At 41.4% G+C, this 16,466-nt stretch overlaps 1 protein-coding gene across 3 annotated transcripts; it reads right to left on the bottom strand.

Moving 5' to 3' along the window:
• Nucleotides 1–37: 37 nt before the first annotated feature.
• On the bottom strand, nt 38–15,612 carry tnpo2b (transportin 2b). Of its 3 annotated transcripts, none has more exons than XM_032563040.1 (24): nt 15,537–15,612; nt 14,672–14,771; nt 13,359–13,434; nt 13,061–13,210; nt 12,702–12,808; nt 12,492–12,625; nt 12,322–12,403; nt 11,517–11,639; nt 11,304–11,422; nt 11,157–11,217; nt 10,889–11,060; nt 9,703–9,855; nt 9,393–9,618; nt 9,136–9,307; nt 8,867–9,061; nt 8,386–8,544; nt 7,061–7,148; nt 6,789–6,887; nt 6,614–6,709; nt 6,455–6,530; nt 6,266–6,365; nt 6,106–6,180; nt 5,297–5,426; nt 38–5,205 (listed from the first exon to the last, which is right to left on the bottom strand). In XM_032563040.1, the coding sequence occupies exons 2-23, from the start codon at nt 14,768–14,770 to the stop codon at nt 5,319–5,321; spliced, it is 2,670 nt and encodes an 889-aa protein (XP_032418931.1). In that variant the 5' UTR covers nt 14,771; nt 15,537–15,612; the 3' UTR covers nt 38–5,205; nt 5,297–5,318. The 3 variants fall into 3 exon arrangements, with proteins under 3 accessions (XP_032418931.1, XP_032418932.1, XP_032418933.1); XM_032563041.1 differs by having other exon boundaries at nt 15,393–15,611; XM_032563042.1 differs by lacking the exon at nt 15,537–15,612 and adding an exon at nt 14,874–15,124.
• Nucleotides 15,613–16,466: the final 854 nt, after the last annotated feature.

Below are 16,466 nucleotides of genomic sequence, written 5' to 3'. Positions count from 1 at the left end.
TATTCGATAAATGGCAACACAACAAAAACAATTTTTTAAATCTTTTATTCAGACTCAAAGGCTTACACACAATTCTTGAGTATTTTGTTGCACTGCCTTGAAACAGCATGACATGAGCCATGCTCTTCTTCCGGAAGCTTCTCGCAACGTTTCGGTGGAGGTTTGACTCGCTCCGTCCTGACAGAACTGGTGCAACTGAGCCAGGTTTGTTGGCTGCTTCCCATCTCTGACCACGACTCTTCAATGGGACTGAGATCATATGCATATTTTTATAAGGCAGAGGTTTTATTGTCAAGGATTTGGCTTTTGGGATAAAATGACAAGCTGAGTGTTTGGTGGAATTAAGGTAAAACTTAAAAGCTGTTTCAACTGTAAAGCAAGGCGGTGGACGCATCATGCTTTGGGACTATTTGGCTTCCAGTGGTACTGGTGCACTGGACAAAATGGCTGGAATAATTAGCCATTAAAGATGGCTGACTGTTCAGCCATCTTTAATTTCAACACATTGTCAGTTGGATAGTAAAATATTTGACACAACCGAGCGTGTAATATTAAAATAGTCCAAACATACATCATCTTTTTTTTTGTAAGAGATGAAAAGATATAGCATAAAGTTTTTGATTTAACCAAAACTAAGTGGGTTTTCTGCCACATGGTAAGAGACATTTCTCCAAATATTATTGTTGGATACTTAAATTTAAACATGTTTGAATTAATGAAAATATGCTGCAAATTTTAACTTTTACACCCAAATTTTGAAAAATAATAATAATAATAATAAAATAATAATCACACCTTCGTGTCTGAACAATGAAGGTGACTGTCAGAAAAAGTGCCCACATTGCACTCCTCATTTTACATTGAATTTTAATTTGAGAGTTGATATACCAGGAACTGTGCTATTTATCTGAAACGGAGTTAAAAAAAAACAAAACATTAACTTAAAAAAAAGCACCAAAAATCATAACAGCCATTTCTCAGCATGCATGACAAGAACATTTATTTCAGGTAATCCACAATCCAGCTGGATTTTCAGTCAGTTTTACACACAAACTATAAAAGGATTAAAATCACCCCAAAACTATTTCATTTCTACTCCCAAATTATAATAAATGGAGGGAAACAGATTAAAGGCAGGTACCAAATTATTTTTGCTCTATTATAAATCAGGCTGATTTTTCATGTTAAAAGTTTAAATCTTACCCAGCATCATGCTTCTTATTACATTAACATAAATTAAAAAATGAAAATAAAAAAATCATGTCTCCTCTCTCTACTTGTATTCATCACTGGTCCACAACCAGACTTCTACAGTATCGTTAAAAAGTTCACAATACAAAAATCTCATGGAACTAGAAAACATCAGAGAAGCACATGAAATCACGTAAAAATATTGAGCCACTGAGACATTTATAAAAATAAAAATAAAATAAAAATCCCTCCCAATCCGAACTGAGAGAAAGGAAACAGACTCGGATTGTCTCCAATTTTAAGTAACGGATGATTGGTTCAATTACCTTAATGGTCACAGTCTAGGTCAAATCAAGCGGCAACATTTTGTCTACATCTAAATATCTATGAGCCAGAAAATAAAAATAATAAAATTAAAAAAAAACATTTAAAAAGATGAACACGCTTCCCTGTGTTGAATTTTGCTGGCAGAATCGTGATCAGAAATCCTCCTTACAGTCCGGCTGTACCTGTGTGTCTGCATCACGCTCCAGGTGGCCCCTGCTTCTAATCCAACTTTCTAATTTAGTGGCTATTGCTCTTTGGCAGTGTCCTAGCTTTTTATCTAAATGTACCGTCCCTTTCTGCTTGTCAGTCGAGGTGGTGTGTTGGTGTGTAAAGGGCAGTCATAATACTCTGAAACATACACCAAACATGCACTACTGCACACACATCCATACAGTGCATTGCTAAAGTATTCATACCTGTTGAGCTTTTCCACATTGTGTCCTCTTACAAGCCCACACCAGTACTGATACACCTATTAATTGGAATGGCGTTTGATGAGTTGACACAAAGTAGTGTGTAATTGTGAAATGAAAAGGGATTTTAAATTTTTAAAACTGAATATCTGAAAAGTGTGGTGGGCATATATGGATATGGAACAGACAGGTCAGGGAGAAAAGTTCAGGAGAAGTTTAAAGAAGAAGTATATTATTTTGTAGCACAATCAAGTTACTATGTAAGCTTCAGGTGTTATAAAAATGCTGCATATATCAAACATGACATCAAATACATTTGACATCGCAAACTACTTTGAAATTGGCCTCTGTCTCTTTAAGAAGCTACTACTTTTTTCAACTCTCCATCTTCAGCATGTCATCACAACAATGCTGCCATTATGCTGTTTACAACTGTTCCCAAGAGCGTTGAAGTGAGTAGTTTGTATTATGATCTCAACAAGCGCACAGTCATATGTTGTACAACAATATGTTGAGCTGTGAATGTCCCACAGAGCTTTGTTTAATCAATCCAAAAAGGGTCATCCATATAAGCTGACACTCAACGTAAAGGACATCATGTCATTGGAAAAGCTTACAAGAAGCTCATGGAGACTCTGGATAAGTCACAGAGATCTACAACTCAGATTGGAGCATCTCAACACGACAACTGCTACTCATTTCAGAGTAGTGGTTGCCAGCATGATGCTGAGGGGATCTTCAGCAGGGCAAAGGAAGCTAGTCAGACCAGAGAGCCAAATTCGGGAGAATATTGAAAGAAAACCAATTAGAGGCTACAAAAAGACTTGAGACTGAGCAAAATATGGCCTAGTCAAAGTCCCAACCTAGCCCGGCCACTGGCTTCTAAATTCCAATCTCTCTTCACTGCTCCTTCTAGGTTTTCTCCCATTGAAGGGGATTCTCCCTGATAGATTTTTGACCAGGCCAATCAGTGAACAGGAGAAGTTGTGAATGATGTCAATTTTCTGCGCCGTTTTAGAATTGTAGTCTGTAGTTTTAGTGATGGCAGCAGAGGAAGTGAACGAAGCCGTTCAGTCTGTGTTGGCCACACTTCCAAATACTGAATCAATATTAACAGCCGCCTCGTTCAGCTTGGCACTTCTCTCTTTGCAGTGGAGGACGGCTACGTCATGGACAAACGTTAGCGACTGGGTAACATTTAAGACTTGAACAAACTCCACGCCTCCAGTAAACAATTGCTTCTCAATAGTCAAGAGTCCAGACCCTCTGGATGAAGCGAAGCATAGAACAAGTGCTGGTTTTTACCAGGGTAGTCCCGACCTAAGCCCCACTTGACATTTATTTTCGAGTTGGCTAGTAGTAGTTGTGTCACTTTACAGAGCAGAAAGGACAGAAATGTCTCTCTCATTATATGCTCCTTTGGGTTGGGCTATCATAAAGATCTAATAAAACACACTAAAGTTTGTAGTTTTCAGACAAAATGTATAAACATTTAAGAGGTACAAATACTTTTGCAAGGCACTGTACATCTTTACTGTGGAAAGGCAGAGCATGCATACAAACTATGCTGAGGCAGGCTACATCCCGACTTTTAACCGTATCACACTCTTCCGTCAAACATGCTTATTGGCAAATACTAAATCTCTTCATGCACTCTCTCATGCAGGATCTCTCACACACACACACACACACAGCATTATGGCAAGGTTAGTAATTGTAAAAGTGCGGATTAGTCGCAGTTTCACAAATTTGCTTTTATTTGCCATTTAGTATTGAGATATTTTTGCCAGTCAAAGACACTTAATTTCACAGTGCAACACAGTATGACAAACACTGACATTAGGGTCAAGACATATCATATGGGTGAAGTTAAAAAAAATATACCATACAAATAATAAAATAAAAAAAAAACTGAATAAAATAAAAAGTGCAAAAAAACAACTTAACAGTCACTGAATATAGCATCAATTCAATTTTTGTGTTAAGTGTGTGAATTTCAGTTCACTACAGAAACAAAACTCGTCAGTAGCAGCAAAAAAAAAAAGACCAATTATAAAACATTATAAAGATCACAACCAATCAGTTTTACTAAAGATATCAATATGGCATCAAATGGATATCAACACAAATGTAGACAGACACATACACACACTCAGTCACATGCGCACGCACACACACACACACGCACATACACAAACACTTGGTCACAGTCAACAGGTGCCAAGGACATTGCGGTGGGGAGTCAAGTTTTAGCTCGGTACCATGTCCAAAAACAAATACAAAAAATAAAAAATACACATTTCACACACCGTTAAAGAATGCCGAAATCAGGATTTACAAACTTGCAACATGCACACGTCGAGCTGAACCTTGGAGACAAAACTAAGGATGCATTTTCTTTGTAAGATTTCCTCCCGCTCAGGTGAGAAAACAAAAGTGTTAGCCCTAAGCCCCCCTTCCCAGAGAAATGGTTTGTTTTCGGTGGGAAAAGGCTTCCCCACACTCTCTCTCTCTCTCTGTCTCGTTCGATCAGGTAGAAAAAAACATGTAGACAGCAATATGTGTGATAGATGATAGCTCTGTAAAGCAGCACTCTGGTAAGAATGAAAGGTAGGAAACATGGATGAGGATAGATCATCTTACAGAGAAGCAGAATAGGGTGGAGCACAGATGGAGTATTTGATATAGAATCCTATTCCCCCAGAAAAATGAAGTTATTAGAGAGGTTGTTTTTTTTTACCTGTCTGTCCCTAGCTACGTAGTAGGTCTGTAAAAAGTCTAAACCACAGTGCCACCCACAGTCTGTCCCAGGTACTGCATGTACAACTTAATGTCTGTGAGTCTGTTGAGCAACCAGCTACTCGTTTAAGTTTAAGAATCCCATTAAAATCCTAACTTTCCCTGTCGTTCTAGCCAGGAAACAAGCTTTCTCCTGCCTGCTGTCCCTGCCTCGTTGTGAATCCCCTCCCTGTCTGTCCCTGAACTTTTCTTTGTGCCGCTCTCTTTTCCAGCTGGTCTCCTCCTCCTCTATCTGTCCCTACCAGTTAGTTGTTGTTTTTTTTTCTGTGTCAGGTCCCTGCCTAGTTAATCTAGAGGTGTCCCCCCTGTCCCTCCCTCCCACCCGCGCACCCTCCCTCTATGGACAAACACATAGGGCGTGGGGGCCGTCCATCAGGGGGAGCGGCCAAAAGCGTCCCTCTCCCTCCCCCCAGATCAGGGCCGTGCAATACACAGATGGATGAGTTTCCCATTCACCCTCCTCCTGCTGGCTCACCTGAAGGCAAAAAACACAAACCAACATGGAGATGTTAATGGAGCAACAATGCAACTTTTTTTTTACTTTAACCCAATGTGTGGTGGCTTACCTATTGGGTGGGTGTGGAGAACCTAAACGCCGTAGCAGGCTGCCAGTCTCTCCTTTAGCAGTGGGGGGAACTGCTCTGAAAACTGCTGCCAGTTCTCCTCCCCGACCTGCTCCTTGAAACCATGAAGGATCTGTGGAGACCAACACACACGGTCAGCAAATCCAACGTGTGTGAGCAAAGAGAACATATTTAGGAGATATTAAAGATTTAAATGAGGATTATTAAAAGTAAAAATTTAATAAACATAACTGATGTCGAGGGTACATGGGAAACGCCTTTTATGTTTAACTTATGTTGACGTTGTGTATAAGCCCATAGCAATAAGCAATTAATCAATTAACAGCATTACTGCAGGTTTCATCAACTCAAAGACTTTTTCAGACCATTATGAATTAAATTTAAGACCTAATCATGATGGAAATGTAATAAAGAAAATTGCATATTTTAAAGCGTAGTAGTACAAAGCTTTATTGCACAGAATGACTGTAGCATTGCACAGGCAAAGACGAACTTCATCCAGCAAACTGGCAATAAATTTGCACTAACCAAAGATAGATGCAAAAGATAGCTATATATATAGCTATCTTTAGCTAGATAGCTATCTTTAGCTAGATAGCTATCTATATTTTTATTATTGTTTATTGCAATCATTTCTGGGACAATAAACCAGTAAAATGTGTTATTGTGACAGGCCTATTCATCTGCAGAGGTTTGTGTTTGCAGGTTAATCCCTGAACTGCAGAATGTGACTCACAAGGCAAAATGTGACATAAGATGTTGAATTTTGCCTGGGTTATTCTGCTACATACCTTGTAGAACATGTCTCTCAGATCATCCTTAGGGTTCACCCAGGAGGCCACAGCGTCACAGAAGAAGATGAAATCCTGAGCATCAGAAAAAGGTGCAGTAGGTGTAATTCAACAGACGGTAACTGGACGACGCGTACAGCTGCAGCGGACGACGCCTCACCTGCACCACGCCTCCGGGATTCACGCCGATCATTATGCAAATCCCACGAAAGGCAGAGTCTTTCTCCTCGTTGTCTCGGATGTTGCGGAGAGATGTGCACCTGGAGGACGTCAACAAGAAAGCAATGAGCAGCAGATTTCTACGGTTTTCTCACAGCTGCGATTTGCGTGAAAGGCGAGGATTCCCCACCAGGGTCGGATAAACTGCGGCAGCATGGGGGCGACCTCCTGAGGGCAAACGTAACCCAGTCTGCCGATGGTGATGGCTGCAACACGAGCATAGATACCATTAAGCAAGTAACAAAGGTGTCAGCCATGAGCAGTACATGAGGAGCGAACGTCTACATGCCTGTGTTTTCCAGCAGGGTTTTGGGTGTGTTGGGTCGGTTAATGATCTCAACCAGCTGGTTTAGAACCATAGCTATGTATGGCTGCATCTCCACTCCTGATGGGAGAAGACAGAACAAGGTCAGACGCACAATATCTAAAGTTTAAACTAGGAGCATCAAGATGGTGGTACTGACCCATCTGCATGCAGATCTCCCCTATGGCCCAGGTGGCATTGTTGCACACGGAGATAAATTCTGGGTTCAGATTTGTCCCGAGGATCGGCATAAATTCAGCTAAAGGACAAAAATGTAATTAAAAAAATAATCATCCAGATTTGTGTAATTTTTTTCCTAACTTTTTACGATCACGTTTCACAAAAAAAGATTTCTCCACTGTGCTAGGCCCCCGTCAAGCGCCTTTAACAAGCTGAGTGTAGTGTTCGGGAGGAAGAGAAAGGAATAATTACCGATACACGGTTTGACATGAGGGAAGCAGGCCTTGGTCAGGTCACCCAGCAGAGCAAATGAACTCTGCCTCACCTCAGGCATCGTATCCTGAAACAAAAACATACAAACAAAGACCAATATAAACAAAATCTGCTGATCTAAAATGGGTTAATGGCACATCCACTGACTACCTGGGACTGCTCAGAGCCGACACACAAGTAAACAGGTTTCCTATATATTTTCACATCATCCAATTACCTGGATGGACAAACGCATGACGGACAGATCAATAAATGGATGGATGGACTAACTTTGCAGAATAGGGACGGGTGGGTCGGTCTATCCGTGTCTAAATGTAAATCTGAAAAACTCAGTTGTATAATTTTCTACACCAAGTAAACGAGTTTGGGGATAAAACTGTTTCTCTCAAAAGCCTTCAACATGCCTTGAATCTAGCGGTGGGCATTTATCGTATTGTTTATCATTTATCATGATAAGCTTCTTGTCATGATAAGAATTTTGATTTATTGTTGTCACAACAACTTACAATTAATAAAGTTTAAAACCTCCCACAACTGTCGGCATTGTCAGGATTACTATCTTCTTCTTCTTTGTTCAATTAGAGAATCATTAGATCTCCACAAGATGGCTGTATGTAGATTTATGTAAGAATCTGTGGCAGATAGACGCTCTCTGTTTAATTTTACTGAGCTTAAGTTGAGCTTGGTCAAGACCCCGAAATGCAGGGGCGGAGAAAGGGGGTTCCCATGGGGTGGCCATGACCTCTAACCCCTGGACAATCATTGGACCCCCCACTGGTCAGGCAATTGGTCGTTCCAATATGGAGGTAACTCACCAGTAGAGCACATCACCAGAACAAGCAGTTCCCCTCCAAAACAGTTGGAGGCAGTGGTGATGGCATTTATTTATTAGCTTCCAGAAAATATTTTCTGTATTTAGTGAATTATTTGGCAAATACGGATGTTGTTCTCCAAAGCGGCCATAGTACCAATTAATTGTTAACCGCCACATCAGCCTGATCACCACTATGAGAATATTCTGGCTCCACCATCACCGAATGATACCCCAAAACACCACCTACTTCACGAGTATGCAACAATTTGTTTTGGTATTTCACATAAAAACCCAAATCAAAAAATGTTGTGGTTGTAATGTGAAAAAATGTGAAAGAGTTTAAATGATGGGAACACTTTTTCTGCAATAAAAATTATAGAAAGAGAAGATATGAACACAATTTTCATAATTCCACATCATTAAGACCTGAAGCTGTTTTCTCAGACTAGATGGGATGTGAAGGTGATGAAATCCACTGAAGTACTCTCACCTGCATGCACTGGAACAGCAGGGTCATGATGTTGCTGCGGGCCACCAGCGTGTCGACGTGGCCCCCGAGTCCCTCGGCCAACCCGCTTAATAGATCCAGGGCCACAATCATGAAGTCCTTATCTGGTGCTTCATACTGGTCTGGCTGCTGACTGTACATCTGAGAAACACCAACATAGTGGTTCTCATTTCATACAACTACACATGTTTCACACACTTTAACCCAGTAAACTTCAAGCAATTTCAAGGTAAGTTTCCAAACTTTTCCAGCACCACACTTTACAGATAAAAACAACAGAAATGAAACAAAAATGACAGATACAATTCTCTATTATGGACTTAATAACTTAACTGCAGTTTGAATATCAAGTATTTCAAGCACGTTCCAAACCCTGAAAAAAACTAATTTAAATTCAAGCACCCATACGAACCCTGATTATTAAAATCAGGGTGTTAAGGTAAAATGCTGTAACGCAGCTCACCATGGCCTGAGCCAGCGTCTTCTGGACCAGGGTCACGCAGCGCTGGTACACAGGCTCGCAGTACGGGAGGAAGCCGCTCTGCAGCGCCGTGGCAACCGACGACAGACACTCCAGCAGAGGAAAGAGGTCTTTGTCCTCGTCCTTCAGCTCGTTCCATTTGGCTATCAGAGGCGGCATCAGCTTCTGGATGTACTCCTTCAAAAAAAAAAACTAAAAGTAAATGTTTCAGTCCCAAGCTGTGTGAATGTGTGTGTGACTGCTGAGCTCACAGGCTGGTTGAGGTGGTGTCCCACAGAATCAGCCAGCGTTCCTATAGCGTCGTAGAGGATCAGCAGATTCTTGTGCTGATATTTCCCGAAAGCGAAAACCAGCGTGTCCAGGATGAAGCTGAGGTACGGCACTAGCTCCGTGCACGCCTCCTCCTCCAGGGTGGCGAAGGCACTGTGGCCAACAGGATATGAGTGAGAAAGATGTCTGAGCAACAGACAACACAGAGAAGAGCACAGAGGAAAGCTGAGAGCCACACCTGCAAGCCGCTTCCTGCACCCTTTTGTTTCCATCCAGGATGCGTTTGAGAAGCTCGGTCATGAGGGGCTTGAGGTGGGCGTCGGGGGGCTGGCTGACCACCCAGTGGGCGTAGCGACTCAGGGTCCAGCAGGCGATGGAGCGCACCAAAGCCTTCTTGTCGCATAAGCACTGGATGAGATGAGGAATCAGCTCTGGCAAGTAGGGAACCATTCCCTGCATGCAGCCTGAAAAGAGGATGAGAGCTTACATTTCTTCCTGTTTTATATTAAAATTTAGATTTTAATGTAATTTGTGAGTCTATGTCTAACCCTCAGCGATGGCGCCAAGCACCAAGATGCCAGACTCCTTGATGACCCAGTCGGGATGGAACAGCAGGCCTTTAAGCAGAGGCAGGAGGTGTGGAAGCAGCTCCTCACGAAACACGTTGGCCAGAACGTCCAGAGCCGCAGCCGAGCATTTTCCTGGGAGTCAGAGACCGACGGACGAGATTAGGAGACGCACCGATAGGAGAATAACTTCTGCTGTCCACTTCACTGTTATTCACCACGTTTTGTTGATCTATACCATAAAATCCAATAAAATTGATGGTAACATCTGACATAATTTGGATTTCTAATGAGAAAATCAAGAATTTTGTCATTCAAAATGACATTTGTCATTTTGTCACCTCTATAGTCACCTCACTATAAGCCGCACCCACAAAGTTTTAAAAAAAACTGCCACATGGTTCAAAGCGTGGGAAAAAAGTAGCGACTTATAGTCTGAAAAATACGGTAATTCCTTTTTAACAATGGATGAAAACAGAGGGGGAAAAAAACAAGAAACAGATAAGACTGAGACAACTGGACAGGTAAAAAGTTTTGAAATAGAAATATACCAGATGTTTAAGGATATTTTCACACTCGGTTCGATTGGGGACCAAAATTACAACACTGGTTACATTTTCAGTTGGTGCAGTTCGCTTTCACACTGCACTATCAAACAAATCAAACTCTTAAACTCTTTGAAAACATGTTTCCCCTCTCGCCTGTGCTGGCGCTGCAACAAGAACCACTGAAGGAAACGACAACAAAACCTCCAAAGACGGCATGAGCACAACGTCCTTCTTCTCAAAATGTAAACAAACATGCCAGATTTTTGCGATTGTAGGGTTTCTTTTTTGTCTTTGGTAAAAAGAACCACTAGCCATTTCTCCCGCTAGCAATAGATTCGTGAGTTTGATCTTGATGCCTTTATCCAGAATGTCCTGTGCAATAGCCTGCTTCTTGCTTTTGGAGCAAACTCTGGTCCACTTGGCAATAATATGCATTTGAACTGCACTAGAGTTCACTTCAACTGAACTGAGATCTAGGTTTTTAGGGGGACCAGACCTCGCTGTTTTGGGCCGCATCAGAGTTAGACTGCAAGTCCACACCTCCCCAAACGAACCAAGTAAAACAAAATAAATCTGGTGTGAATGCACCCTAAATGTCTCAATGCATTTCAGTAGCTTACGAAGATTCCAGTCAGACAACGTGTCGTCGTCGTCATCCTCGTCTTCGTCTATGTCCTCGCCCTCCTCGCCCTCCCCACCCTCGTGTTGCAGAGTCACGGTGCGAGACTTGTGGAAGCGAGGCTTGATGTCCTGCTCGCTATCGGGAATCGTATCGTCCTCTTCGACGTCTCCCTGGAGGACGATAAAGATTAAGTTTGAAGTAAACTAGATTCTTATAAGGGCAGAGTTTGTGTGGAAGAAGCATTTAATTTAACAACAGCTGCTTACTTTTAGGAGGATGATGTCGATCTCTGAGTATTTCATCCCGTTCACCAAGATAGGAATCAGTCTTAAAAAAAAAAAAGAAAAAAGATCTAAATCAGGTGAGCTCCTCCTTCATTACCTCAATCCATCTGTCACCATATCTTGACTTACTGGACCAAGTGTCCAGACAGGGCCTCTTTACAGATGGGCTGCTCAGCCAGAGTGAGCCAGAACTCGCAGGCTTCCAGAGCCACGTTCTCATCGGGGTCCTGCGTTCGCTGCAGCATGTACTGCAGACAGAAACACAACGGCTGGTGGTGAGGAAGAGGAGGAGGACCGTATCTACGATGGTGATGGTGACAGAAGATCCAACGGTCGCCTCACCTGGATGATGCTGTGCATGTGTGGGATGAGGCGGTCGATGCGAACTTCCAGCAGCATGACCAGAGCCCTGCAGACGTTCTTCCTCACTTCACTGTCTTCGTCACCGGCCAGGGCAAACAGACTCTGCAAAAGGAGAGAAGAAGGATGAACGGATTAAGTGAAGGAGGAGCTGGAGAACAAGATGGTAAAATAAGGTTTGGGGTAATAAGGAACCTAATCTGCTGCGTTCCACCACATTAGTCAAAGTAAACGTTTTACGCAATGTCCAGGGTTCTTGCAATTTTTGGATTTTCTGAAGTTTTTTTAAATAACATTCTAGATATTTGAACATAAAATATTTACCAAGTTGGGTTTTCTTAACAGCATTCTCTAGACATCTTGAAACAACAAGCCTGAAGTCGTGTTTTTAATTCAGCAGCACAATAAAAAGCTATTTTGTATCTTCTGCTTGGCCTCTTTGCCATCTTAGATTTGCTCCTTCTCCAAATCTAGAATACATAAAATATGTTTTTTCTGTTCATACAGACAGCAGCAACTCTTTCACCGCTTTTGTTTTCTAAAACCATTCAATAAATAGGAAACTGCGTATATAAGACCAGTATTGGGTCTTCCAAAAATCTCATCCGAAAAGTTAAATTAACTCTTCAGTACAACACTAAGTTCACCTCAGTCCTCTACATAAGGTGTCTCCACAGACTGGAAGATTTTAAACAGGCAGTACTCTGGCCCTCCACCATCAGAATGACCCAGAGCTTAAATGCTCTACTCTGCGGAACAAGCCAGATGAAATATTTTTATCCCTCACCTCAATAAAAGTATCGATATTATCCATCAGAGCTTGAGCTCGTCCAATGATGAACTGGTTCACACAAGCGATAGCATGGGACCTAAAGGAAAACCAAGCCAAGAGCTTACTTAAATTAGCCTGAATAAAGGAGAAGGGACATGACAGAAAAACAACAGTGGTTTACCAACCTGATCTTGGGGCTGCAGTGCTTAAAGAACTGGAGAAACTTGGGGATCATGATGTTGAGAGGTCTGTTCAGAGCGTCGCTGTCCAACAGCTCAGACGAATCCTCACAGATTTTCTGCAGTGCTCCAAAAGAACCCTGAATAAAAGGGGAAATCAGAGCGATTCAATCAAATGAACAATTAGAAACTCAATAAGTCGTGCAGAGGCTGTACCTCGCAGGTGTTGTAGTCCTCAGAGTTGAGCAGATTGCAAAGTTGAGGCAAGAGCTCCGGCCAAGTCTGCAGCTCTCCTTTAGAGGCTATAGTTGTGATCAAAATCCCTTCACGACGAAGACAAAAAATATTAAATAAACCTGCAGCTGAAAGTTCTGGATTACCCTATTTAACACAACATAGCCTTCTTCAGCTATAAACATCTGCAAAACACTGTTTCGAGCACCCACACAGCAACTTTTCTGTGTAACAAGTCAGCCTCCCACATGGCAGACTGACTCACAATCACTACAGGGTAACGCTTCTTGTTTTGCTTTTCTCCCACCCCTCCCACCTTCCCCTTTCTGCCACACCCTCACCAATCGTAGCTCTGATAAGCGGCGACGGATCTCCGATGTTGTTGAGGCATTCTCGTTTGATGAAGTCAGCCACGTTAGGGGGGAAGTTCTGGTAGTGAGCCTTCACATTGTTCTTCAAAATCAGACCACTGAGAGAGCGAGTGGGTTCGTCTTCAGAGACAGAGAATGAAACAGCATTTTACCATGTGAGAAGCAGGATGTTGGATGCAGAACTGAAATATTAGCATGACGCTAGCACAGCTGAAAAGAAAGATCAGCAATATTGACAATGGAATGTTTTTTTTTAACTCAATCATACCCTCAGACTTGAGGCTTGTGAGGACAAAGATGAGATAGTTGTTGAAGTCAGGAAACTGGTTAAGCTGCTCCAGTTTCTGGGGTATCAGTTAAGAAATTCAACCATCCACACTTGGCAAAAACATCCTCACACCCTCATCTAACGAAGGGTGTTTTCACGCATCATAGTCTGGTAAACTCTGTTCTATTGAGGACCAAAGTGGCAACATTTGTTATATTTTCAGCTGGTGCGGTTTGATTTCACACCGCACTGTCAAAAAAACCAAACCCTTTGAAAAACCTGTTCCCTCCCTCGCCTGTGGTGGTGCTGCACCAAGAACCACTGACGGAAACGACACAAAAATTTCTGAAGACATGAGCGCAACTTCCTTCTTCATGAAATGCAAACAAAAACAGAGTAGTGTCAGATTTTAATGGTTGTAGGATTTCTCTTTTGTCTTGGTAAAAGACCAGAAGCCATTTCTCCCTATGGCATAGGAGTCTTGCGTGTGTTTTGGTGTATTTACCAAGAATTGCTTGTGCGGTAGTCCACTTCTTGCTTTTGTAGCAGTCTCTGGTTTGATTGGCTTTCATATGAATTCAAACAGCACCAGAGTTCAATTCACCCAAGCTGAGATATAGGTTTTTAGGTGGACCAGAGTTTGCCTTTTTGGTCTGCATCAGAGTACTATTGTATATTCACACCTCCACAAACAAATCAGACTTTCTAGATAAATTAAAATGAGATAAAGGCAGACTTAACAGGGCTGGTGTGAATGCACCCTTATGCCTCTGTTTGGCATTTATGCGTCTTCTATGTTTGATAAATCTTGCTCAAGAGTGGTGCTGAGGCAAATTACTGGGATCCATGAAAGAGACATAGGACAAATAATCATGTACACACACTTAACATATGATATGTTACCTATTTTTACACTTGGCTCATTTGACATGTCCAAATTCTAGACTTTTCCAGACTCCATTTTCTAGATATTTCAGTCATTTTAGCCATGAAAAATGCAATTTAATAAATGTATATATAATAAAATATATGCCTGACTGCACAGTTAAATGATCACATTTCTTTTTCCATACTAATCCAGACCTGGAAAATACTTGAATCAAATTCCATACTTTTCCAGCTTACATAGAAACCCTGGGCTTTAGGGAGATGCCGGAGTGCCTGCACACAGAACATGCAAACTCCACTCTGAAAAGGTCCAGCTTGGGTTTGCACCAAACATTTTGCAGTGAGGCAACACCGCAAAGCAGCTTTCCACCAGGCATCCATTTAGACATGGTTAAATTTCCACACAGACTGAGAGGTAAGGATACTTCTTGCACAGCTCTCTGCGTGGCTGTGTCTGGGGACTGGGAATCTTTGAGCAGCTGAAGCACTTGCTGCAGACCCTGTTCGTCTGGCTGCCACTCCATCCTGTGAAGATAACACATTGATGAGCTGTCTGAAAGGCACGACAACAACGCCTCTAAGTGCTCTCACTCACACCTATACGTAGAAAACAAGCAAGCCACTCACTAAAGATAGTTGACGATCCGTTATATTATCTGCCTCAAACAGAAACTGGTTTTTGAAAACCTCAGAAAATGAAAAAGGCTGTAAATACTATCGAGAACCCGTTTTGATAGCATGAGTGGCTAGGAGCATTTCCTGTTTTCTGAGGTATGATTCCCAACAATAATAAAAGCGAGTGCTAAACTACGGTGAGTTAGCTTTGGTAAGTTCTAATAAGTTATAAACTAAGAGCTGAGGAGAGTTTTTCTCCATGAGGCCCAGACGGCGCAATGTCTCTGAGACAGCTAGCAAGCTAGCTTAATGTCAACATGGGTTAAAATGCGTATTCACTCGTTTTAAACGGCTACAAGGCGTAAATTACACAGATTCCCGGTCACTGTACTTTATATCTGAACGTGTAATTAACACCAATTACAGAAAGACTTTCAAATGCATGATATAAACAACCGGACATCAACCCAAAGCTAGAACATGTAGCATGTCTAGCTAGCATCTGTGTGAAAGTAGCGCGAAAGATTTTACCTGGTTACTCCGGTGTGCTGGTTTTATATTTGTACGGAAAACAGTGCAGTCACGCTGTAAAAAACTAACATTAAACAAAATATCGCAGCTGTCTGTGTGGCTGTGTAAAAAACTATAGTCTCTGTAGGTCTGTGTATTTCTTACGCTAGCTTGTGTGTGACAGAGATTGCATGCCTTGCGATCAAGCCGGGTGACCTGTTTGATTCCTGCCGGCTTCCGTAGACAACAGAGCTGAACCAGGTGATTACGCAGTAAGACATGTTTTGAAATAACTGCCTTTTTCTTATTATAAGTGTGGCTGTTCGGTTTTTAAAATGCATCTTGTTGGTACAAAAATACGCAGTGCGTTTAATTTCGTGAATACTGTATATGACTTCTTTTGAGCTTTACTCTTGACCACTAGATGGCGCCAGGTTCTGATTACTGTAGTTCAATCTTGATTTATCAATATCTACATGCAACAGGTAGGAGTTTGATGCTCATTTGGATGAAATAAGCTAGACAAATTAGACAAATATTCATTTATAATAAATATAGTAATAAATAATAAACACACATTGTATTTAAGCATGTATATTTTGTTTTAATTATGCTATTATGTGATTCTTTGTTTTCTTATTTAAAACAAGGGTTTGTTCTTTTGACAACGCTTTTGGTTGACGGGTTATTGCATAGTGGAATCTCTAGAATTGTCCCTAAATGCACAAATTTATATATAAAAGGCAGGATTTTACTTTATACTTCAGATGAATGATTCAGTTATACCTCAGTTGAACCTTCAACTGTTTCAGTTGAAGGTTCAACCTTCAACTGCTTCAGTTGAAGGTTCAACTGAAGCAGTTGAAATCATTCAACAATCAGTTGAATGATTTCTTATGTTTTTCTTTCTAAAATCCTCCTGTTTAAAAATAAAGGTAGGAAAACACAAGGAGCTTATTGAAGCACACAACAAATCTCCAATAATAAAAGGCACCCGAGTTGTGGTTCGCAGGACAAAATAATATTTCATAACAAATTGTGCCTTTTCGAAACTCCTTTACGTCTTTATGTATTGTCATCACTACTTCCTTTATT

This window comes from Xiphophorus hellerii, chromosome 5, assembly GCF_003331165.1.
Source record: "Xiphophorus hellerii strain 12219 chromosome 5, Xiphophorus_hellerii-4.1, whole genome shotgun sequence".
Classification (NCBI taxonomy): domain Eukaryota; kingdom Metazoa; phylum Chordata; class Actinopteri; order Cyprinodontiformes; family Poeciliidae; genus Xiphophorus; species Xiphophorus hellerii.
Note: the sequence above shows the minus strand (reverse complement) of the source record. Positions and strands in the feature narration are given on the sequence as shown.